Source organism: Macrotis lagotis, chromosome 2 (assembly GCF_037893015.1).
Source record: "Macrotis lagotis isolate mMagLag1 chromosome 2, bilby.v1.9.chrom.fasta, whole genome shotgun sequence".
Classification (NCBI taxonomy): domain Eukaryota; kingdom Metazoa; phylum Chordata; class Mammalia; order Peramelemorphia; family Peramelidae; genus Macrotis; species Macrotis lagotis.
In genome coordinates, this window is record NC_133659.1 from 1,097,943 (window position 1) to 1,123,774 (window position 25,832).

The following is a 25,832-nucleotide window of genomic DNA, read 5'->3' on the forward strand; positions in this document are numbered from 1 at the left end:
AGACAAGTTAAAACTGGAGGAGTGGAGTTCAGGTCAGATGTGGAAAGCCTTGGATGTCAGACTAAGACCCCCAGGCTTCATGGGGAGGAAACCATGGACAGATGGAGTTTTGCCATGATCAGGAGTCTCTGCCTTGGTTACAGTGGGAGACCACTTTGAGAGGATGCTGGTGCTGGGGAAATTCACCTCTCAGACAGCCTACTTGTAAATACATTCCTGAGCTCTGAAAAACGAGTGACAAAAGTGGGGGTGGGTGAAATTGAACTGGAAAAGATGCCAGCAGCAAATATTGCTTCTCCCTATCATTTCTAGTGCCGAAGAAGTAATAACCCAGAAATGAGCCAATTCCAAGAGGTTGTTGAAGACTGTTTTTTTCCAAATGGCTTTATGAACAGAGACTGCTAACAAGCAAAAGCATCAGACAAACACTTGTTGTACCCTTGTTTCTGGGTATTGTGGTCCTTCTGAGACCAAAGCAACAACAAGGGAGAGCCCTGCAGATGGAGCTTTTCTTAGATTTCACAAATGTTTGCTGATGAAAAAAGAAATGAAAGGAGGGACAGTGATGGGAAACCAGAGCAATCCCTTGTGTGGTTTATGTGGCATTAATTCCCACTTTGACTAATTCTCCTCTAATTGAACCAGATAGATGAACCAAGGAGTGACTGCGTGGAGAGATCACTACCACTCTTTTTTGTGTAGTCCTTTACCTGATGGATTTTTGCAGTCAAAGTGTTATTCCTGCCTTCCTGTGAGGAGCAGGCTGTTTTCATTGCCTCAGGATTCAAATTCTTTTCATTCCATCCCCTTCAAGCCTTCCCACTCTGTGATTGCCTTATTCTTTATGAAGAAAAGAAGGGTGAATAAACTAAATTAGAGGAGGGAAACTGGGAGTAGAATGGAACAATAAGGCAAAGCCAATGACTGTGAAGAATTAGATGGAGGCAGAAACCGAGATACTCTCACTAGTAGATGAAATCTGAATAATAGGGCCATGAATGAGAGCCAACTTAGACGTTCAAATGAAGAAAAATGTTTTTATTTTAAGGAAGCTGGTGCCATTGTAGGGGTAGAGTGATGGAGTCTCCAAGGTTGAAGGGATTTCATCCCTCCCCTCCTAAACCCAGTCCTGAAAGATTCCTCCCTAGGATCCACCCAACAAGTGGCCGTGCAAGCTCCAGTGAAGAAGCCCCTCACAACAGAGCCAGACTATCCCCCATTTGAGAGTTCTCATTTTTTTCTTTTATCAATCCTGAATCTGCCTTTTTGTTAACTTCAGACTCCTTACAAGTAGGTTTTCTGCTCTAGAGATGTGCCTCCTACAAGAAATTTGTCATCCTCTCCATTGGCAGTGCTCTTTGGTTTTTCAAAATTTCTTTGTCTTGTTTTGTATGGCATCACATCGACTCATCTGTGTACATGGTGCCTTCCTCCCTACCCCAGTTCCCAGGAGAATGTCATCTTCTTTCAATTGTATCTGGGCTTCTACAAGGTCTAATAGAGTACTTCATATTAGGTAGGTGCTTGAATTGAATTGAATTATATTTTCTTTATTAGTCAAAGGGTCCAATTGAAGCCAGCATTGTGTAAATAAATTTTAAACCAAAGCCAGTAATTTCCTGAGGTTAATGGGAATTAGTTACTGAGGGGAAAAGCAGGAAGAAGCAATGAAATAAATTCTGGCTGTTAGATAAAAGATGAACTGTTCAGCTTGACCATTCTGTGGATTGAAATGGATTAGACTCCAGTGAATGTTATCAGTGACTAAGATGAGAATAAATGAATGGCATGGCTGTGTCCAATTCTGTTTATTTGGTATTTGTAGACGTGAAATACAGCAAACAATGCATGGGCAAGATGGAAGAGGGTGACCAATAGCTTTGTGTGCTGTGGGCTCTAGCTTATTTTCACAATAATCATAGACCTATGGAATGCCTGTGTTGGGAGGAACCTTGGTGCCCTCCAGTTTACCCTGTCTCAGAACAGTATTGAACCTGGGAACAACACCCCAACAAGTAGTCAACCAACCTTCTTTAAAGTATCCTAACAAAGGAAAACCTGCTTCTTCCCAAGATAGACTTTTCTCCTTCAAGAGGGCTCAAATTATTGAGAATGTTTTCCTTCCATTCTACCCCTCTGTCATTCAGGATCATAAAATCCTAGATTTATAGGATTTTATAATTTATTATAAAGAGATAGTCATTTCTTTTAAAGGTGTTTCTTGGAAGAATGGAGAATTCCAGGGCATATGAAATGCTAATTGATGCAATAGGAACACATGGGTCCCATGTGGGTCCCATGAACAGGCAAAGTATAGATTTACTCAGTGAAAAAGAGGAAGAAAGGAACAAATGCCATTGAGAAAATTTTTACAAAAAGAGTTGACAGGCTGATGGTAAAAGACTTTTTTTTTTTTTTAAAAAGCTGCAGTCATATTTTTTCTCTATCTGCAAATATCTTGCTTTGGTGGAGGTCAGGTGGTAGGGAAGATAAATGCTGACTCATGATTATTGTAGCTCTGTCCATTTCAAGTGACCTTGGTAGCTATCTCCAAGAGACTCAGAAAAATGCTTTTAAGGTACTGAAGGAACCAAAGTTCAAATCATTCCTTCATGAACCATGATCTAGGATTGCTCCAGGATAATTCCATTCATTCATTGGAGGACCCAACTTGTCCTGGAGGAGCACAGCACCAAAGAATTGGAAAGAGACCGTTCATTTCATGGAAGAGGGCGATGAGGACCTTGGCTAAGTCAACAGGAAGAAAGGGGCAAAGATGGGATCTGAGTGCAGCCCACTTTCCATTGCCAAAGTGTTCTCTCTTTCATGTACTCCCTGAGTGACAGGAGCAGTCATGAGTGGGTTGTTGATGATATAGATGCATGCAATCACAAAGTCAATGTAAATGGTCCCAAGCTGTTCCACACAGCAAAGACCGAACCTTAGATCACACCCAAGATTCTCCAGGTGATGTCCTCCCTATCTGGCTGAACATCAGGAAGCACCACAATCCAAAAAGAATCAAAATGTGAGGAAAGACAATGAAATGCATGGAGTTGGCCACAGCAGATGAGGTGTGGTAAGTGGCAAGAAGGAACCATCACTGTCCACCCACAAACCTTCATTAAATGCTTATAAGCACTGAGAAAACAAAGCTCAAATCCAAACTGTTCCTGTCCTCAGTAGACTTTAGTGTACATTGATAGTAACATACTACACATACAATTCAGCCCTGGAGTACTTATTAGGAGGAGGCCTGAATAATTTGTGCGGTTCATCAAAGATATGGGGGACCAGAAAAGGAAGCCAACCAATCACAGAGTGGATATAAGAGAGAGGAGGTGGATCCCCTGAGGAGAAGAGCTTAGAGATAAGAGGAAAAGGTCTGGAGCTGGGATTTCTACCAGTGTGGGTTGGCAACTTCATATCAAGTTTAAACTTCACAGAATTGCCCAGAGCTCTGAGAGGTTATACCCTCTCTGCCCTGGGTTATCAACCAGTGTGTGTCAGGTGGACTTGAACCCACATCTTCAAGGCCAGCTTTCTATCCACCCCACATGAAATACATTTCTTTCTTTTTTTGGGGGGGGGTTGCAAGGCAAATGGGGTTAAGTGGCTTTCCCAAGGCCACACAGCTAGGTAGTTATTAAGTGTCTGAGACCTGATTTGAACCCAGGTACTCCTGACTCCAAGGCCGGTGCTTTATGCACTATGCCACCTAGCCACCCATGAAATACATTTCTATGCCAAAGACCTGGGATTACACTCTCAGCTTGTCTTTAATGTATGACCTCAGGAATGGTCTGAGGCTTAGAGAGGATCTGAACCTTGTCCATGATCTAAGTGTCTGAGGTGGTAACTTTTTTTACCCCCCTTTTTTAGGAAGTGCTATCTTAATCTCTGATCTTCCTAACTCCAAGTCTAAAACTTAATCCATTCTTGTTACTTGCTAACTTAATAACAGAATTTGTATAGATTTCACGAATTTGGATGAACAAAGTATTTTATCATTGATTTTAGCCCCAGTCAGAATTTTTGGCTAATTTTTTTTTCCTGAAAAACAGAAAAAAGCCCCAAACACCCCCTCTCCCACCTCCTACTTGTGTAACAAGGCAGTTTTTATTCTCAAGGCTATATTAAAGTTGGTTAATATAGGGAGTATTGAGAAATTCAATTTCATTCAACAAATATTTGATAAGTTGTTATGAGGAACCAGGCACTGTATTGGGAATGATCAGAGTAGAAGATAAGCAAATCACTGTCCCAGTCTTTGAGGTTTCAGTCCCGTTGGAGAAGTAAGGTGTGGACAAGTGATGATGCTAGAAGGCAAGCAAAAAGTGCCGTAAGAAGGATACAGAGTTCTATGGGAGCATTGGGAGCTGAAGGAAAGGGACCAGATTTTTTCAGGTATTTTAATTCACTATCCTTTTCAGTCAGAGGCTGATAGCATCATTTTAAAGGCAAGGTATGAAAAGCAGAAAAATTGATTTGGGAAGTGAATAGCTAGCTAAAATGGTATCCAAAATGGAGTTAAATTTCTAGAAAATATAAAAATGACTATAATAAATAGTCAAAGGATGTCCACAGGTTGTTTTTCTAGGGAAAAATACAGGAATAGCCATATGAAAAATTCTCCAAATCAATAATAATTAGAAAAATGTAAATTAAAGTAACTGAAGTTCTACCACATACTCATCAGATCGGTAACACTGACAAAAAAGTGGAAAATGATACATGTTGGAAGGGTTGGGGGTGGAGGTGGAAGGCACAGAAGGGAACTACTGATGGAGGTGCAAATGGATCCAGTCTTTCTGAAGAGCCATGGAGGACTATGCCTCCAAGGAACCAAACTGACATCCTCTTTTGACCGAGGAATGCTGCTATTTAGCTTATATCTCAAAGAAATTTCTTAAACAAAGAGGAAAAGGATCCATTGGTGCAAAAATTTTTTTATAATTTTTTTTACAAGGCAAATGGAGTTAAGTGGCTTGCTCAAGGCCACACAGCTAGGTCATTATTAAGTGTCTGAGGCTGGATTTGAACTCAGGTCCTCCTGACACCAGGGCTGGTGCTCTATCCACTGCACCACCTAGCCGCCCCACAAAAATATTTTTTAAAGTTCTTTTTTTTTGGTTTTTGCAAGGCAATGGGTTAAGTGACTTGCCCAAGGTCACACAGCTAGGTATTTATTAAGTGTCTGGGGAAGGATTTGAACTCAGATCCTCCTGACTCCAGGGCCAGTGCTCCATCCACTTTGCCACCTAGCTGCCCTAAAAGCTCTTTTTGTAGTGACAAAGAACTGGAAATTTCCTATTATTGACAAAAGATGAATTAATTATTGAATGTGTATATAATGGAATATTACTGTGTCATAAGAAATATTGGAAGGAATGTTTTCAGTGAAACCTGGGAAGACTTGGATGAACTGATGCAGGTGGTATGAGAACAAGAAGAACAATGTATTACAGCAGCTACATTGGAAGGACAGCCATGTCTGAAAGGCTTATGAATGATGATCAGCACATTGACTGAGTACAATTCCAGGGGACCAGTGCTGAAACACGCTGCCTGCCGCGTCTTGACGGGAAAGATGACCTCAACTCTCTCTATCCCATGGTCCTCAGGAAGGAGATGACTGAGACTTGGTGAGAGGAAGCCCAGAGAGGAGAGAAGGTATGGGGGAGGGAAAACACAGCTCATTAGTCCAAGTGTTGCAGAGATGAGCTAAAGACCTGAGAAAGTGTCCCCAGACATTCCTGGTTGCCTTAGACAGCACCGTTTCATGGGAGGATTCAAAGTGGAGGGCAGATTGAAAAGAGTTGAGAAGAGAGTTTGCGGTGAAGAAATGGAGGCAGCCAGCGTAGAGAGCATTTCCCAGGAGTCTTTCTGTAAAAAGGAGGATGGACAGCAACTGGAGGAGATAGATAGGATCGAGAGAAGAAGTTTACGAAGGGATCTTCAGGTGCACAAACAGCATGGCGTGCTATCAATGAGACGTCTCAGGCTGCATTCTCTTGCCTGCCCTCTCTTGGATACTTTCATCATTCTGAATTTTCATGATGTTGCTTTCTGCCTGTAGGATTGCTGCTTCTCAGGTGCCATTGTGGTTCATCTTCCATATCCCAGGCCCCAGCCCTATGCTGACTCTCTTCTCTCAACACTCTTTTTTGATGAAACAGAGGTTTAAATGATCCTCTCTCTATATGTGTGAGTCACATTTCTTTGGAACCTCAAAGTCTTTCATCTACAAGTGCTTGTTTGACATTTTGACATTGCAAATTCAACTTCTCCAAGGTAGATCCTGTTATCTTTCCTCTGACCTCTCCCCTCTTCCAAACACCAAGTTGGCCAATAGAGCTGGATCACAGGGGAGGGGGGGGGAATGTATAAAAAGAGTGGAAAGGTGGGGAAGGGCCAGGTTGCACCTTTGATCACAAAGAATTGTTCATTGGTTCCAGAAGGTATGGAGCTATGGGATAGAGGAGGGGAGGGGTGAAGGGGTCAGTAGGACCTATGCTTTGGAAGCTATGCAGAAGGTGGATGAGAGAGCAGCAATATCCAGGAGATCAAAGCCTGGGAGAGGGCAGACATCCATGGGCGAGACATGAATGAAGGTCCTACTAAGCTGGAAGTGAACTGTGTGCTTTTAAAATTCTAGCTGAGCTTAGAGAGAATCCAAACTAGGTTGGCTACCACAGCATGATAAATATAGTCCCGGACCTGGAGTCAGGAAGACCTGAGTTCAAATCTTACTTCAGACATTGACATCTGTGTTGTTGATGAAGTCACAGATCCCTGTTCTGAGTAGATAGGCACATATAATCATATTCATGTATGTCTATACTTTGAATCTAGAACTTCACCAATGTGGATCCTCCCTTCAGCGGTGCTGATTGCATCCTATTCTCACTCTCTGGTCCTTTGCAATATGACCCTTGTCCAAGATTCTTTACAGACCACCCCCCTCCCCCAATATGGGGTCTACCCTTCAGCCTTCCTCAACCTTATTCTAGCTAGGTCCCTAGACATTACATGGGTTATCAATGGGGCACATTGCTCATCCCTCTGGTTTCCCTCACTTTCCGTATATGAGGGTCATAAGTGATTTTGCAAACCTTAAAGTGCCAGACAAATGTTGGCTGTTATTAATATTAAAATCACCTATTTAATGACACCTGTACACATAATATCTGAAAGATTGAAGTTGCTTTGCTGAATTGCTTTTGATTCTCTCTCAATTTGAATTGCTCTCCCAGGTGGAAGACTGTCTCAGACTCCCTGAAGGCACCAATCAAAGACTGGATGACCTTATTCAGAGAGCTGAGCACCTGCAAGAATATCCAGACTGTGGCCCGGCATGCCTGGGCACCCTCAGCCTGCTCTCTGTGCTTAGCTGTGTGTAAAGGCAGAATTCTTTTCAAGGGTCTGAATTTCATTATATTGTTATTGACTTCACTTCTAACTTTGAAATTCCTTGATTCTATAATTTTCACAAAAAAATGCTACAACCCTGAATTTCATTCTATTTCCCCAAATTGTACACGCCGGATCATTTTGATCATTGCTTTGGGAATCCTCAGTTGTTTAGCTTCTCCTCCCAGAACTGCAAAAGGTAATTTTCCAAGACTTTGAAAGACTTGGAGGTTGCTCTAAACCTGGACTCATTGTGATTCCTGCTGGTATGTCATTACCCTTCATAGTCCCAAGAGCCCTTGGGGTTAAATATGGCAGCTGTTGCCTTCATTTTGATGCGGCAGTTTATCAGGGGTCCAGGACACTGTTGTCACATTACTGCTAACAAGTTGGAGTATTTTTAGATTATTAGTTTAGTGCTTTAGTGTTCCCTTATTTTGGAAAATTCCATAGTGTCTAGATGACTTACCCCCAAATCCTTCCTAAATATTGAAATTTCCATATTGAAAACTTCCTCCTCTATTTAAGGAGGATCATTTCTCTTTATCTAGTTTATATTTCAAGGAAAATGTTTATGGGTGACTAAAGGTGCGGACAATAGACAAATGGACACAAAAAAACAGTCTAAAATTATAATAGTGCTTCATAGAAACCCCCAGACTGAGGAGTGGATGGATCTTCCATCATTTGGGGTCTTTGGTTACATGATCTGTTCATTCATTTATCAACTATTTATTCTGTTTGCATGGAGCATTCTCAAAGATTTTAAAAAATATTTCAAGAAAGGAGATGATATCTCTTCATTCAATAATTTGTAACCATGCTTAACAATGCCTCTGCTCAGAAGATTTTTTATTTAATCTATGTCTTAATTTTCTGTTTGAGATGAAGAGAAACTGGACAAAACCCTTTCTTTAGATATGTAGTGGTTAATCAGGGAGGTCCTATGAGTTGATATCCCCCAGCCCAACACTGAGTCATGAAGGTGTCACATCTTTCAGACTCTGAGTGAGTCCATTCACAGCCTGTAAGTTAGAAATAGACTTGAATGGCTTACAGCCTTAAAGAGAGACTGGAAGTTGAACAGTCCATTCTCAGAGATCAACAGAGCTCAGGTCTAGAGACTTCACCTAGGGAGTTGGCTGCAGCTGTGGCAAAGAGTAAATCCAGTGAGCCCAATGGCGAGAGACTTGCTCAGCAGAAATGGACATTTCAGAAAGAGAAGAGACTTTAGACCTGGGAGTGAGGGGGGCTTCTCTATCTGTGTACTCTGTGCATACCATTCCCACTGATGCTGGTGAGTCTGGTCCTAGGTGGACTAAGGCATTGATGTTACTGTCCACACTATGACATTTGAGTAAATCCTTTGCTTTGAACTCACCTGGATGACACCAGTTGGGGCTCACCAACTCTAGTTTGGATTCAGTGAAGACTCGGCTTGAGAGGGCAATTTGTGGAGAGTAATCTAGGGAGCAAGCTACATCTATTTGATAGGAACCTGTAATATGACTGGTGTTGGGGAACTTCCCATATGCAAATTTTGTTCTATGGGGACCAGCAACTTGTTTCCTAGGGCCCTAAGAAGTTGGGTGACTTGTTCAGGTCATGCAGCCAGTATGTGCCAAGGCAGGACTTGAACCTAGGTCTTTCTGACTCCAAGATACAGAAGATGGATCTTCAATCACAGCACCTCTTCCCCATACTTATGAAGGATATTCTCTTAGCAAACATATTAGAACTTATTTTTCTAAATGATCACTGTCCCTTTTATAGGGTTAGAGGAAATTCAAATACTCCCTTTTACAAATAGAAGGAGACTCAAAGAAGTTGGGTGATTTACCAAGAATCACATTTCTTTTCTTTTTTTGTTTGTTTTTGCAAAGCAATGGGGTTAAGTGACTTGCCCAAGGTCACACAGCTAGGTCATTATTAAGTGTCTGAGGTTATATCTGAACTCAGGTGCTCCTGAATCCAGGGCCAGTGCTCTATCCACTGTGCCACCTAGCCACCCCCAAGAATCACATTTCTATACAATGACTGAGGTAGGATTTGAACTCAGGCCTTTGTGACCACAAATCTAGTGCCTTTTTGACTACACCCTTCAGGGTCATCACTTTAGACAGTAATATTTTCCTGTTATTGAACAATCCAACTTGTGGAACTTACAGATAAATAGCGAAAAAGATGGCATGCTAAGAACTACAGCAACTTTTAGTTCACCCACAAATAATGGCTTCATCATTGGTGCTCCAATACCAAGAAATCCTCAACTTATGTCCCCAAAGTGAACCTAATACTAGAAGTACTTAATTTTATCAACCTTGATTTGATTGATATCAATGAAATCAGGAAAAGGGGGAAACTACAGCAAAATCCAAGAATGGCTCACAGGTTTTGGGGAGTAGCAAACAAAGAAATTGTAGAATTGGCTTCATTGTACATCCTAAGACAACAAGGAATATCATTTCACGGGATAATGGGTGTCTCCTATTGCAGGGCTCAAAATAAATGTTTGCAAAAAGACTACCATGGAAACAATGGCACTCCATCCATTAACAATGTTTCAGGAATAGAGAAATTCTACAAAGAATTTGATAAGCCCCTTCAAATTAAATGAATTCATGCTTCAGGACTCAACTATTTCTCAGCAAAGTTGAAGTAAAATATGAGAGTGGTGAAAGAAATGTTGGAAAATATGGTTTGGGAATAAGGTATGAAGGTAGTCAGAGACTGGTAAGCTACACAGGAAATCTCATGTTTGTGTAAAGCATTCTTTGGGAGACCAAACAGAAAGTGCTAGACAGTGCAAGCACTGATCATCTCATAGAAAATGATATTGATAATACCTTGGTCAGAAAGTCATCCACTACTGGTGAGAGAGTCATCCCTAACCAGCTTCCTTTGTACGCTCAGCAAAGAGACCAAGAGCAAGTTGAGGTCAGAAAAGAAAAGCTAGTAAAGGACATGGGGCACAGTTGAGGCCCTCCAACCTAGCATAATTAAACAAGTGATTGACATTAAAATATTGTAGGTGTTTGTAGGAAGGCTATCAGTACCAGCAACAGACTGAAATCAGCTCTAAAAGAAGGAAATCAAAAGATGCTAGTTAGCAACCACCTGACTTACCCAGCAGAGATTTGTAACCAAGGGCAACGCTAAAAATCTAAACTTGTTTATCCATATTTATGCAAGGTGGTAGAAGAGAACAAGCAGCATGCCCTTGTAAAACAGCTAGATGTGTTCTCAGCTCCACATTTTAGCCCAAATGGGTTGTTCCCAGACCCCCGTGCCTCCTTCCTCCAGTCCTTCACTCCTCCCATCTTCTAGGATGGTACAGAGTTTGTGATGTAGGGAGGAGCATTGAAAGAACTGGGCATGCTTGGCTTATAGAAAAGAAGACTTTGGGAGGATGTGAGAAGCTGCCATGTACAGGAAGAGGAGACTTGTTCTGATAGACTTTGGGGAAGGTCCAGAAGCAAAGAGAAGTTGGAGGAAAGCTGATTTAGGCTCAATATCCTGGAAAACTTCCTAAGAGGATTAGTCCTTCAAAGGTGAAACAGGCTTCCTTGAGGAGTTGTAGGTTCCCTTCCTAGGGACCTTTCAAACAAGGAGCAAGGCTTGAAACAGAGGCTGCAAGATGGGGCAGGAGCTCCTTTCATGGATGGGTTGGATTTCATAGTCATTGAGGGACCATCCTTTCAATTCTAAGATCTTGTGACTGGGTCCCCTTTGGTTTGGTTTGCTCCCTCACTATACAACCCCTCATCCAGTTATTTGCTCAGCTTTCTAATGCCTCCAAAACTCTAAATTCTTCTGGCATAGTCTCCATATTGGGGCAGTCACTGAAGATCTCCCAACCAGACTACCCGATTTCCAGTTTTTTCCTGCCATCTTTCCCTGATCTACTTTGTTCCCCATTCTCCAATGACCTCCTTTAATGCACTGCTCTGGACTCTTTCCTAATAGGCTCAAAAATGTGGCTTCTTGCTGGAATGATTGGGAAAATGGGGATGACATTAACTGAAATAAAATTGGGAGGAGGAAGTAATTGAAGAGAAGAGTTTGGTTTGGGACACATTGAGGTTGGGGTGCCTTATGGGAGCATCCAGATAGAGATATTTAGTAAACAGTAAAAATTAGAGATGAGGGTTCATAGTCTAGGGGAGGGAGAACCCTAAATATAGACTTAGAGTTTGACCTTATAGAGATAATCATTAAAGCTACAGGAGTCCATATGGTCACCATGAAAGAATGTAGAGGAAAAAGAGACTTGGGAAGATGCCCACATCTTGGAAAAAGTAGGAAAATAAATCAGGGAAGAATCCTGAGAAAGAACAGTCACTAAGGAGGGAAATCGGGACAAAAAAATGTGCTATGGAAGCCATGGAAGAGAGGGTACTCAGGAGCACTGAGTAATGCTAGAGACTGCAGAGAAGTCCAGGAGGGATACCCAAGAAACCCCTCTAAACTGAGTAGTTAAGAGACCATTGGTTCTCTTCAACAAAGTCTTGGGACCAGAAGTCACATTTCAAGGAGTCTCTGGGAAGCAGGGATACAATAGACCACTCTTTCTAGAAGCTCAACAATGGAAGTGAGGAGAAATAGAGGAAAACATGGATGATGAAGTGAAGGGATGAATAGGCTAGACCTGAACATGACTGTAGGCAGTATGGATGGCCCTTTAGGGAGGGGGACACTGAAGATGGAAAGAGGAGGGGGGGATGGTCAAAGAAGCATTCCCCAAAGGAAAAAGGAAGGGATGGGCTCAGATTTGTCAAGGAGAGGGGGCAGCCTTTTCCTCTGACAGTGAAGCAAAGGCAGGGTCACATGAAGAGGAAGAAGCATGGAGAACAGATGTCTCTTATTTTGGGGGATGTTATCTCCTGAGGGGGATGGGGCTATAGGGGTGTGATGGAGGATGGAAGAGGTTGGGGACAGCTGCCATGGGATAAGAAGTCAACCAGAGATAAAGAAAAAGCACCCTTTCTGGACTGAGGACTGGTGGAGGCCAGAGAACAGCAATTTGTAGTGGACCCAGTCAACTCCATTTGAGAACTTGCCCTGGCAGCACTCAAGTTGCTACAAGAGGAAGGCCTTTTTGGAGGTCACCACCTGCTGCCATGCCACCATGCCATGAGGGAGCTTCTGATTTCTATTCCAACAATGATTGGTTCTGTCTTCTTGAAATTCTTGACTCCTCTCTTTATCCATTGTAGTCTCTCTATTTCTGTCTAGGGACTCATTTTCTTTTTCTTTCCTTTTTTTGTTTCCTTCAAGCCTCTCAGGGTCTTCTCCTTAATACATTTTGGTGAAATGGAATTGAGGCTCCAACAGATCTTTAAACTCTTGCCCACCAAGGAATTTCCATGACAGACTTATAATCTTTTGAGTTAAGCTTGCCATTTTCAATTTATAACCAAATAAATTTCAATAAACTCTTGAGGAAATAGATCTTAAGAAACCTCAACACACTTCTTAATCTTTGGTATTCAAATAATCAGGCTTAAAACGATCACATTCATTTAATTCTAATAGCTTTTCCTTACTTTCAAAACACAAACAAGAATTTGTTCAAATCAATTCACTATTAACATCAAGAATGGGAATAAGCCTCTTGATTTAGGTTACTGCTTTTCTATCATTTCTTCAATCTTTCTATCATGGCACCCTGCCTTCAGCCCCAAAGAATTCTGCAAACAATATTACAAGAATCTCATTAGACAATAGGGTCTTGGAGAGATCATTGAGTCCAGCTTCCTGAGTGACAGAATCTTCTTAGTGTCGTCCTGGATAAAGCATCATCCAGTCTCTAGTTAAATACGACAAATCAGGGGAGGCATTTATGATTACATTGTGGTCCAATATCTTTACTAAAGCCTTAAAATGTTTTTATATGAATCACTACAAGTCAGAGATCTTCCATCCTCATTTTAAACCTAAGTTGAGTAGTTGTCATCTGGACCAGCTAAATTGATTTTAGACCATCATTTTGGTCAATTGAAATCTTTCTTAATCCCGATTCTATCACTCAAAATATCAACTACTTCTTACAATTTAGTCTCCCTCATCCCAAGTTGAGAAACATGTTTTCTTTCTTCATATAAAAATTGGGTAAAAATGCCAATAGGGTCTTCCAGAAGAGCCTTAGGATGACAATGATGGATAGTCTTTGGGTTATGAAATTTGCTTGGAATACACCTAATTCTCTGATCTACCAGGCACACTCATCAATCTTGACAACAGTATATTGTGAGAGAGACTTTGTCATGGGTCTTTTCTATGATGTTCCTCTCCTCTGCCAGTCTAGCTATGCTATCAAAAAAGGAAGTAAAGCTGGTTTGGTATTGAAGATGGACTTTGAGAAAGGGGCTTCAAATCATCTATATGGGTTTGCTTTGTGAAACTCTCATCAAACTCTGACTCAGGCTTAGATTCTAACTCACAGGTTGCTGTAAAAGTTCATAGATTACTACAAAAGTCCACAATCTACTACACAAGTTCCTTGGAAAAGCAGTGAGATAATGAATTTCTTAAGGAGATGGTAGATTCTTAAAAAAATAAGAAAATGAAGCAAAAAGAGACAGTTAAAAGCAAATAGCAGGGTGGCTAGGTGGCACAGTGGATAGAGCACCAGCCCTAGAGTCAGGAGGACCTGAGTTCAAATTCGACCTCAGACACGGAACAATTACCTAGCTGTGTGACCTTGGGCAAGCCACTTAACCCCATTGCCTTGAAAAAAAAATAGCAAAGGGAAGAGCCATTTTTAAAGAGATGGTGCCAATTCCTACAAGGGGGCGGGAAGAGGTGAGTAGTCAAGTTAAAAAGAAAAAAGGAAAAGAAAAGAAGAGGTCGGCCTAGAATCCAGTTGCATCATGAAGCTGGGGCCATATCGGTATAGCAGCATGGGATCAGAACACCTGGATCCAGCTAAGGGATAAGAAGAGAAAAAAAGCCAAAGCAGCCTGGCCAAGACAGCAGGGAAAATACGCTTCTGTGGTGGGTGGGAAAAGGGTGATGCTTTAGGAGTGGCTTGGCACCTGGCTTCAGAGATGCTCCAAAGTTCATGCCATGGTGGGGGGTCCCAAGGGGTGGCTAATGCCTGTGGTAATTACACCCACTGAGCATGAGTGGCCTCTATTAGGACTACACCTGTTCCTGCCCCAAAGGACATGACCAAAAAGTCCAAAGTGGTTTAGGAAATGGAGTTCACAAAGAGCCAACCCAGAATGGAAAACACCCCCTATCATACAGAAAAGTTTCAAAAAGATTCCAGTGTTTCTCTGTGCTTTAGTATGATTATTCATGGCGAACTGGCAATGGCTTTTATTGATTACCATTTTCTGCTAAGTGCTCCCAAATCATCTTGCAAATAATTTGTGCTTAAATCTTGTCCAGAATTGGCAACAAACTGCTTGGTCTGTAGTTTCCAGTGTGGACATTTTGGAAAACTGGGACTTCATGCGCGCAACCCCAGTCTTCTGGAACCTCTTCTCTGTCTTTCCTCAAAAGATGATTGACAACTAACTGTTCTACACATCCTATCTCTGAGTCATTGGTCAGGGCTGGGGATGCCTGCTTTGTTGAAGGACGAGGAGTCCTTTATCATCTTCTCTTGTATTTTAGACTTTTGTTCCCTCTTGTATAAAGAACATTCCCCTTAATGAAGACTATGCCAAAGGAGGAATCAGAGAGTTTTGCCTTTTTCCATTCTCTGTGGCCAGAGTCCTGTCTGTGCTAAGCACTGCCTGGATTTATCCCTTCCTTATTCATCTTTTATCTCCTTTCATGTTCATTTTTTCAAAGCCATTTCTGTTGTCCTTGTCTTTTCCAGGGCTTAAGTCTTTCTGGGCTTCTGTCTTCAAGCCTGTCTCTGAGACTCCTTCCATTCTCTTACATTTGCTCTTGACTTGGTGACCCTCTTGGAATCTTTTGTGCCAATTTTATATGAATGTTAGCTATTGATTTTAGTTGACAGAGCTGGGGGGGGGGGGCTCTGCTTTTTTTCCTTATTGTGTTTTGAACCTCTTTCAAGTGGTAATGCTGAGATTCTCTCCCTCTCCAGAGAAGAGATGATCTTTTAGTCATGAACGTGGGACCTGAGAAGCATCCAAGGCTTGAGGTACTCCACACTGAAGTGGGAGGGACCATCAAGTTTTCTATTGTCACACTGTCAATGCATTTTGAAATAATAAAAAAGAACAAAACTTTCCATACACACCCATATAGCTACACATATGGAATAGAGGTATAAAACACATAGAGGAAAAGAGATATGAAATCCAGAGTTGACATTGCAATAGTGGTGCAGAGCTCTGACTAACCTCTGGGCTGGAGCCAGCTTGGGGAACCACATCATGAATCTTGAGTTCTTTGGCCTCTGGCCAGTATTCTCTGGAAACATCCAAATATGACTTTGTCTATATACCTCCCATTATGAAGGTAAAATGAGCTCTAGTTCTCATCCAACCAGGCAAGATAGCGATGATCTCAGACCCAGAACAACCTCAATTTCACCCCACATAAAATGCACAAAGCATCAAGGACAGCTTTCTCTCTGGAAAGATCCACTTTCTCCCCAGGGACCTGCTGTGTCCTCCCTATTCTTAGCATCATCTCATGGCTTAGACTTGTCTTTAAGATAAATCATCATAATCCTAGTAGCTGGCATCTCTAGAGAGCTTTAGAGTTTGCACAGCATTTTTAATATATTATTGGTTTGAATCTTGTCAGAGTCTCCTAAATTGGGGCTGTTATTAGCCCCATTCTATATAACTGAAGTTCAATGAATTAAATCAACTAGTCCAAGGTTCCTAGACTCCCCTCCCCAACATTCTGCTGAGTCTTTCATGCATTACAGGGACCACCACAACTCTCCACACTCATGGGGTCACATCAAGGATTTGGAGCTCTTTGGGAAAGAAAATGGGCCTGGCAGACAAAGTTTAGTCCTGTGCTTCTTGTTCTAGCTGGAGACCACATAGACCATCCTCAGTCCAGGAATTCTGGCCACCTTTCTAGAAATCATGCCTATAGGAACTTTCAAAGCAGTTCTCCCAAAAGGGGAGATTCAGGAACTCTGACCATGCAGGCATGAGGCTGCCATCCTCAGAAAGACAGGTGCCACCCCTGGTCCACAGATGGATCTAGGAAATGAGGTTGAGGATGATGTGGTCTGGGACATGGTTTCATCCTTACTTGGGGCCACCAGCTCCTGCTGCTGCTACCTCTCAAGTCCCAGTGACAGCTGCCTCCCATGTCCGGTCATTGGTCTGAATCTCTTTGAAATGTCTGGTTCCCTGAATACCATTTTCTAGTCCTTGCACAAAGGGGAAGCTCTAGTCTAGACAAACCTGAACCAATCAATTCATCATTGATTATGAACTGACCCCAGGCAAAATATCCTCCCAAGGAGATATGTCCATCACTTCCATTAGGAACCTCTAATAGGAAGATATACTCATAAGGAGACATAATAATAGCATTAGATAATCAGAGATTTTGAATTATAAGGGAAGAGTCCAAATCCTTTTTTTTGGCAGGGGGAGGGTTTGGCAAGGCACTGGTGATGTACCCAAGGCCACACAGCTAGGCAATTATTAAGTCTCTGAGGTCAGATTTGACCTCAGGTCATCCTGACTCCAGGGCCACTGCACCACCTAGCTGCTCCCTTAAATTCTTTTATTTTACAGTTGGGAAACCTGAGTCCCAGGATCTCTTATTAGATGCCCAAGGCCTTCTAGGAAATAGGTGGCAACTTAGATGGTATAGTGGCTAGAACACTGGACTTGGAGAAAGGAGAGCCTGAGTTCAAATCCACTCTCAAATACTTACTGTTTGGCTCCTTTACCTTTAAAATGGGGATAAAAATGTATCTAGATCCCAAGGGGTTGTTAGGAGGATGATATGAACCAGGGTTCAGCCCAGGGTCTGATACCCAGGGGGTCTTCATGGCTCCCTCCACCCCCCACATCCAATCCAAAGATGATGCTGCCACGTTCACAAATCTTCTGCTACATGGCTTCATATTTCACAAAATATGACTTTCTCTCCTCCCCATCTGCAGCTCTGACAGAATTTATAACTAGTTCATTGAAAAACAATCAGTGGAATTCTGGAGGTAACTCAGCTCCTTGAGCACAGGGATGGAAAGAGGCGTTTTTGGTCTTTGAAGCCAGATAGCCTAGCACTGTGCCTCACTTACAGTAGTTTAATAAATTTAAAAGGAACCTTAGAAAAGGATAAATCAGAAGATCACACATAAAGAGTAAAACATGACCTGAGAGGCCAGCCTTCCAACTCATGAATGTTACAGAGAGGGAAACTGAGAATCAAATGAATCTAGGTCCCATCTAAGGCAGCTGGGCAGTGTGATAGTGCACAGAGGGCTAGACCTGGGGTCAAGAAGACTCATCTTCCTGAGTTCAAATCCAGCCTCAGATACTTACTGGTTGGCTGACCTGCTTGACTCAGTTTCCTCCTCATCTTTAAAAAGAGCAGAGAAGGAAATGACAAACCTCTCCAGCATTTTTGTCAAGAAGACCCTTAATGAGTCACAGAGAGCTGGACTGAACAGCACCAATCTCATCTGCCTTCTTTCAACTCTACCTAGGCATTTTAAAGCAGCCACTCAACCCTTTGAGGAAAAGACCATGAGTCAGCTCAGAAAAGAAGCTTCCTGCAATTTTTCCAAGCAGTAAAAGGTGGGGGTGGGGGTGGGGGAGGGAGAGAAGGTACAACTTGTCAGAGATGAGTAGGAAACCGAAATGTCTTGTTTGTGGATTATGTCTGAGGATGAGCCTCCTCTGATCTGACATTTCCAAACCACCCTTTTGTTCCCCTTCCATTGGAGGAAGTGCAGGGAGTGTCTCCAGGCCCCTCCCCAGGGATCTGGGCCTCCCCTGCAGAAGAAGCAAGGGCATGGACAATGAACTCCCCAAATCTGTATCTCCCATCATTTCAGAGGTCAGAGCACAAAGTCTCCCCTGGGGATTTTAACATTAGTTTTTTGAAAAAGATGAATTCTTTGTGAAAAAGATTTGAATTGAATATGTTGTTAGGTGATTTCCACTGACCTCCATTTGGAATTTGGAGTTTAGTTCTCCCCCAAAGTCCTGTTCCAAGTCCCCATAAGGGAAATGCTTCATGTGCCCAAAGTGTCCAAGAACTGAGCTGATATGCTCGGCTGCCCAGAAGTGGGTGGAGAAATTCTGTGTGTTGCTTAGGGGGGTCATTGGTCAGGGAAAGGAGAAGCTCCTTGAGGCCAGGAGTTGTTCCTTTCATTTTTGTAACCCTAGAGCCTAGAAGTGAAGGTTGACATCCTGTAGACTAGATCAGACTGAGCCCAAGTCCCTGGAACCTGGGGGACCACTGGCCTTTCTGTGCCTCTCTCAAAAAATAGAGCTGTGATGCCTTTTGTACCCACTCACCAGGCCTCCTGAGCGGGGGGTGGGGGGTGGTGGTGGTGGTCAATGAGAAAACATCTCTGAGGTTTGTAAGCCCTAAGATGCTCTACCAATGGCGGGGATGATTCCCAGGGTGGGGGTCAGCCCAGATTCCAGCCATTGGAGTGGAGAATTTCCTGATCCTCAGACCATCCCTGCCACCTTGGATTTTTGGACAGTAGTGTCATGATAAAGACTTGGAGGAAGCAGCAGGGACCTGGCACTTTCACTGAGACTCGGTTTGCCCCATGTGCTGGGGAAGTCAAAAGCCAAGAATGGATGGATTAGTTGTGGCCCAGTCATGCCCCCAAATCTACAGAGTCCTCAGGAATGAAACTATATTGAGAAGCACAACTAACCAATTTTATTTTTAACATGTCTATGAGGCAGCGTGCACCAAGGCAGCGGATACACACACACACACACACACACACACACACACACACACACATTCTCACACACACACCATATATACTCACATACAGACTCTCACATACACATACATATACACACTCCTATAGACACACACATACACTCACATCATATACACACATATACAACACTCACATGGACACAGACATATCACATATATACACACACATACACACATGCGCACACATGCACACACACACACTCACACAGCCCACAGTCCCACAGCTCAAAGGTGACCAAAAAGGAAAATGACAGATTTTCGAGGGTCCATGGGCAACCAGTCCTACTAACACACTGTTGGCAGAGCTCTGAATGGGCCCAGCCATTCTGGAAAGCAATTTGAAACTACATCCAAAAGTCACTGAACTCTGTCTTTTGAAGAAAATGATGACTCCTCAAGAAGACCTCTGTCAAGAAGACCTCAAAGAGGTCAAACAACAGAACTCCACCCCCCCAACCCAGTAATCAGAGTTCCTTTAATATAGAACCTTGAAGGGAGGGGGTGTGGAATCTTTCATGGAGGGACTCTCGTCTTTCAGATGCAGAGAATCTTGCTGTAGGAGTCAAGGCAGGGCTGGGGACCCTTCCCTGTCTCTGGCCACATGACCACCGCTCCCCATGACAGCTTCAGCTGGGGATCCTAGAGGCAAGGCTTTTGGCTGCCTCTTCTGTGTTGTTTCTTTGCCTGGTTCTAGGTGATTCAACTGTGATCCTGAGATAGAAGTGTCTAGGCAGAGAAGATTCTTGATGAACCCAAGAGGGCCAGGGTTGGCTTTGTTTCAGAGGGAGTTCCCAGGAGCTTGCTCTTAGACAAGATGCCTAAGGTCATGAGGATGAGGTGAAACTGTGACCTGGGCTGAGATGACCTGGTAGAATGCCTCTACCCCTCCTGTAGCCTGCAGCCTGCAGCCTGCATTTTCCTGGTTTGATTTGGCTTGACCATCAGCTGAGATGTCCTCTCCCCTGGGACATTCTCTTCTTGGCCTGGAATGTCCCTCCCTTTTCCCAGCTTTTCCTTCCCACCTGTAAACTCCATCCAAGCCCTCCACCGGTGTGTGTGTGTGGGGTGGGGGGATCCAGATCCACCATGCTGGCTTCCTCTCCTGAATCTGCTTCTGTCTTCCTGACCCCTTGAACGCAGCCTCTCCCCTCCCCCAGCCACCTTTGAACTTCATTTTGGGTGAACATCAGTTCTCTGAGGACGGGGACTGCCCTTCTTTGTGTTTCTAGTTACAGTTTTCAAGTTGTGCGAATCTTGGCAGGTCCTAAGATCTTAACAAATCCATTTTGTCTGGTTACCTGAGTCCTGCTCTTTGGGTCTCAGACTCCCAACAGAGGACAAGAGCATCCAATGGTGTTCCACACCAGATGGCTGTAGACCAAGGTTTTGATGTCCCTTCCTTGAGCCTTCTGGCCAAGGTGAGCTGATGCAAGGCTGTGGGAAAGCTTTTACTTGGTGTGGAGGAAAGAAGGTCTTCTCCCCATCCTGACTGGTTCCATTCACCCCCTTGCTTCAGAGAGAGCCCAGAGAGGAGCCCAAAGTTGTAAAGAGGCAAAGAAGGGAGAACGAGGGGCCAGGAGGGAATACCCTCCAACATTGGCACATGTGAGAAGGACCTTTAATGGAGAAAGCCAGGGGGTTACTGCCCTCTGCCCCTGTGATCAGTATCACTGGATATGGAGATAGAAAAGGGTTTGCATGCACACACATGTCTATATACACAAGTAGACACATGAGGCCTCTAACAAAAGGATCAAAGAGAGATGGGACCTGTTTTCTGAAGGACAGTCTTTTCCATAACCAAGAGACCTAGGCCCAGAGTGTCCTGGCATCAACAAGAGCTTGGGAGAGAAGAGTGGACAAACCAGACTAAATGGAATGAAGGGCAGACATTGAATAATATGGAGAAGAGAGGAGAGATGGACTGTCCCCCCCCAAGGGAGGGCTGCCCTGGGGGCAGGCACCAGACGGAGGAGAGCCTGGGGGTGACCAATCAGTAAAGCTCCCTGTCCCTGAGTTGGTTCCCTAGTTACTGCCAATTTGAGTTCATATGACCACCCTAAAGCCTGCTTGTAACTGGCTGCAGCATCTTAGAGACAATACAAGAAAAGAAAGGCATCATCTAAGGATGGGAGGAGGGCCAGACCCAGAAGTAAAGAAAGGGTGATGGAAAGACCCCCTCCCCCAGTTGTCAAGGGCCAGAGAACACCCTCCAGAATGGTGAGTGGAGTCTTTATGGGGGGATTGGTGGGAAGATATGAACAAGAGCTGCAGAAGAGAGAGTATGGATGGGCTGTCATCAGCCTGGATAAGCAGTGCGTACCCACTGATGTACCCGGGTCCACTGAGATAGTAAAGTCTGCTAATATCTTGGAAGCTCTCATTATGGCTCAAAAAGATTAAAAACACTTTTTTATGCTTTGCTTTTGCAAGGCGAGATCCTTGAACTGATATAACACATTCCGAACTTGCTTAGAAACAGAAATCAGGTGTTCATCCCAATGCTCCATCAAGGGGAATATAAGAAACCTATTATCAGATTAATGAAATTTCTTGCACAGAAATAAAAGTCTGAAGAGACTCACAGTCATTACTATTTCATGGTTTTCTGGTGGAATTCTAGACTTTCTAATGAGGAGAATTTATAACCAAGAGATAATGGTCACTGAAGCTGCATTCTTGTTGCTTCAAGAAATTGGCTTCAGCTCCTTGAGAGCCAGGGCCAACTCTTAGTTGCCTTTCAGCTCCTCCATTTGTGTTTATTAAATATTTCTTGAATTGGAATTCCTTGAATTGCTTCAGTTCACTCAAACAACCAGTTCTATTAGAGTCAGCCCTCCACTTATTTATGTGCTGATACAAAAAAAAAACCTATTTGCTCCTCAGCAAATCTCTGTACAGATTTCTGAGGATTTTTTTCTCTATCTCATCTCTCTTTTTTTTTGACAATTCAAACAAATTGACTGGCCTTTGCTGAGTAAGAAATGCTGTGATTAAAATAGTTAATTGTTGGGCAATGTGCCATTTTTTTCTGAGAATGGTAACCCCATAATTTAATGACAATTGTATTTTTTCATTGTAAGGGGATAAAAATAACCAGAGAAATATTTTGGGCTAAAAGTGGAAAGATGTCTGAATTATATTGGAGAAGTGACTTGACCATTGGCTTATTTGTCTGAGTGATTTTTCTTTTACCTGCTTCATTTTTTGAAAATCTAAGTCAAGAAAGTTATCATGTGCTAGCCTAGGATACTGTTGGCATCATGCATCCGGGGACCAGGGCTCACCAATGAAAAAGACCAGACCTTATGAAAGAACAAAGTGATTTGCTTACTTGGTCCTCAAATGAGATGGCCTGGGCGACATCTCGGGGGAACCCATCGATCACGATTCCTTCTTCATCTGGCATTTGCATCAGTTTCTGCTTTATTTCTGTAATTGTGGTTTCCTAGAGAGAGAGAGAGAGAACCAAGCCTTAGTCTGGGGGGGGGTGTCGTAGGAGGGGGAGGGGGGTAAGGACGACAAGCAAACCCCGGAAGCTGATGCGGTACCTGTGGGGCCAGTTCTCCAGTTGTGATGATTTTGGCAATGAGGCTCCATTTCCGGTTGCTGCTTGTATTGTGGATCCTTTTCCTTAACAGCTCTCCCACTGAAATGTATTCAAATCCAAAGTGCTCTGCTATTTTCAAGCTCTGAGTTCCCTTCCCACTTCCTGGGCCACCTGTTAGGTAGGAAAAAAGAAGAGGGGATCTGCTGTCACCAGGCCAAAGATGTCTCTGGGATATTTCAAACAGTTCCGGCAAGACGTATACCTGGGGTAGGGCAATGGGACCTTTTACTCGGGGTGTTGAAACTTAAGGGTACTGACTGATCCTGCTATGTATAGGAAGGTCTAAGATTAGTGCCCAATTAGCAATAATCATTAGATAACAGGAAATTATCAGTCAGCTTCTTCTCTGCTGTCCCCTGGGGCTCTCCCTGGCCCTAGACTCTTTCCATAGGGGTAGGATATTGGAGTTCCTGTCCATTTGCCTTAAAAGGTTCATTTGAAGGTATATCTTACAGTCCTTGAGGCCAGGGATTGTTTGATTTTTGTCTTTGGGCCTCGAGCACTTTTCTTAGTGACTGGAACATAGAGGCTATTTAGTAAATGTTTATTGATTGACTGATTGATGGTTGGCTGGCTGGCCCAGGGCCCTTTCGTATGCAGTCTCCTCAACCCCACAAAGGTTCCAGGAGAGGGGTTGGGCTATGGGGTGTGATGGAGTCAGCAGCGCCATTTGTACAACTTCCCTGGGTGGGCAGTGGAGCCTTGGAGTGCCCATCCAAGGTGTAGATGTGGCAAGGGCATTGGCAGTTCCTTCTGATCTTTGGGTTATATGGAAGAGAAAGATTCTTGAGACTTTGTGGCCAGCCATTAGCTAGTTTTATAAAGTGCATCTGAAAGACTCCTTTGTCATATTTTTTGAAATGAAATAAAGAATACAGAACAAAAACAAAACCTTGACCAGGAGAAAAGGATCAAATCCGCATTCTCCAGTTCAGGGTCAGCAGAGAACTAATGGACAATTCTCCTACAATGGAATATTATTTTGACAATAAAACCATGCCTGCTCATTGGCATGGGAGACTTGTCAGAAGTTCTGGTTTTGAAGTTTTAGGACAAAATGTTTTTCGGAGGCATGTGTATGTGTATGTGTCTCTGTCTGTATGAACAAACATAGACATATAGACATATTTACAAACACACACACACATATATCCTATAGTATATTTTCCCTTTAATTTCCAGATTTTAAAGAGATGAAGGCAGGCAATTCGAAAGTTCAGGGTTTCCCATCAAGGTTCTGGCCCAGCCCAATGTCTGACCTGTCTTGTCCTAGGGTTTCCTCCAAGCCTTCTTTGTGGCTGGAAGGACCAAAGAGGCACCATGTTGCTGGCCAGGCTCCTGATATTATTATTCTCAAAGCCAATGACCCCAGCCAGGCCAGACTAAGTGACTGGGGAAGACTTTCTTGGGGAGGTGGTATTTAGATAGATGAAGCAAGCTATCCCCACATATTTTCCTTGTCACAAGTTCTGGGAGGCTTCAGTGAATGCTGTCATTTCCACAGCAATGCCTCAGATTGGCAAGAGCACTCATAGAGCAGACCAGAGAAATTTAAATGACCTTTCCCAGAACTTGACCCTCCCAACTGGGGACCCTTTGGACTTGGATAGGAAGCTCCTCAGACCTCAGGACGACTTGTTTTTAATCTCCTGGTCAGATGTCTAGATTCATTTTGCTTTCCTTGGAGACATTGTCTTTTAATATCTTGGGAATTGATTTTTGGGGTAAAGGAATTACTTGTTGATAACCTGAGGCTTGAGGAGAGATTGGATGCCTTCTGATCCCCCCCTCAACTCTCAGAATGTAAATTCCATCACCTACTTGGCCTGTTTTGTCTCTGTTTCTTTTTCATCACTGAAAGGCTATCTTTTCCTCCACCATCCAGGCCTTTTGGAGTTTGAGGAGCCTCAGGGACCCCTAGGGGACTCCCACAAAAAGTAAGATTATTGATAAATCTTTGGAGTGAGATGCTGTTCAAATCACAGAGGAGTCAGAGACATCTCTCAAAGGAAGTAGCAGTAATCGTTTCAAGGTAAAAATAAGACCAAAAGAAAAAAGAAACTGAAAGTCCTGAACTTCTCTAGGGCCTCAGATCTTCCTGGTGAAATGAGGGCTGGAGGAGGGAGAAGGCTTCCAGGTTAACTTGGGCTGGAAATTTTTATTGAAATAAAGGAAACCTCCCCCCCCCCCCACAAAACACACACATCCTTTCACACACACAGTTGTGCATGTCTACACAAACACATATGCAAGTAAATGACATAATTTTCAGAGGGTGAAGCAATCGGCTGAATGGGTTTAATTCCTCCAGAAAGAATTTTTACCTTCTTTCCTGCCATATGACCAATATTTACTTAGTACTGCGCAAAGTAGACTCTACTCCTTTCTCATTTCTGTCTCTGTCTCTGTACTTAGCAGTAGTTCCTTGGAATATGTTCTTTCTTAATTTCAGTTTAACTGGACTCTCAGCTTCAGAAGGGAATGGATCATTTGCCTAGGATAGTCTCTAATGATAGAATTGAGTTCATGTTCATTAAACTGAACAGAACTGAATGAAGATTCATTTGTAAACTAAAAAAATGTTGCATAAATATGAGCCTTGTTTAAATCCAGTGACCCAAGGAGGGAAAAGGGCAGGGAGTAAGCATTTATTCAGACTTACTATGTGCCAGGCCCTACTAAGGGATTTTCAAATGTTCTCTCATTTGATCCTCACAACAACAGTGTGAGATAGATGCTAAATACCAGAAAAAGGCCTCTTTAGTCAGACATCATTCTATTTGAGTCCACTTTTTCTTACCTGAATAAGAACTATGTTTGGGAAACTAGGCAAAGGGAAATGTAGCCTTGCCACATGGAGTGTTTGTGGGTAATTCTAAACCAATGGTGGAATCAGTCACAAATGCCTTTGTACAACCCAACTGTGAAAACAACC

General features: G+C 43.1%; 1 protein-coding gene across 2 annotated transcripts in view; it reads right to left on the bottom strand.

The window, feature by feature from the left end:
• AK5 (adenylate kinase 5) overlaps positions 1 to 25,832 on the bottom strand; it is a 171,730-nt gene that overhangs the window by 120,626 nt on the left and 25,272 nt on the right. For both annotated transcript variants that reach the window (XM_074221136.1, XM_074221137.1), the window contains exons 4-5: positions 22,839 to 23,008; positions 22,622 to 22,735 (exon numbers count right to left, since the gene is read on the bottom strand). In XM_074221136.1, the coding sequence (XP_074077237.1) occupies positions 22,622 to 22,735; positions 22,839 to 23,008 (284 nt within the window). The remainder of the gene's footprint in view (positions 1 to 22,621; positions 22,736 to 22,838; positions 23,009 to 25,832) is intronic.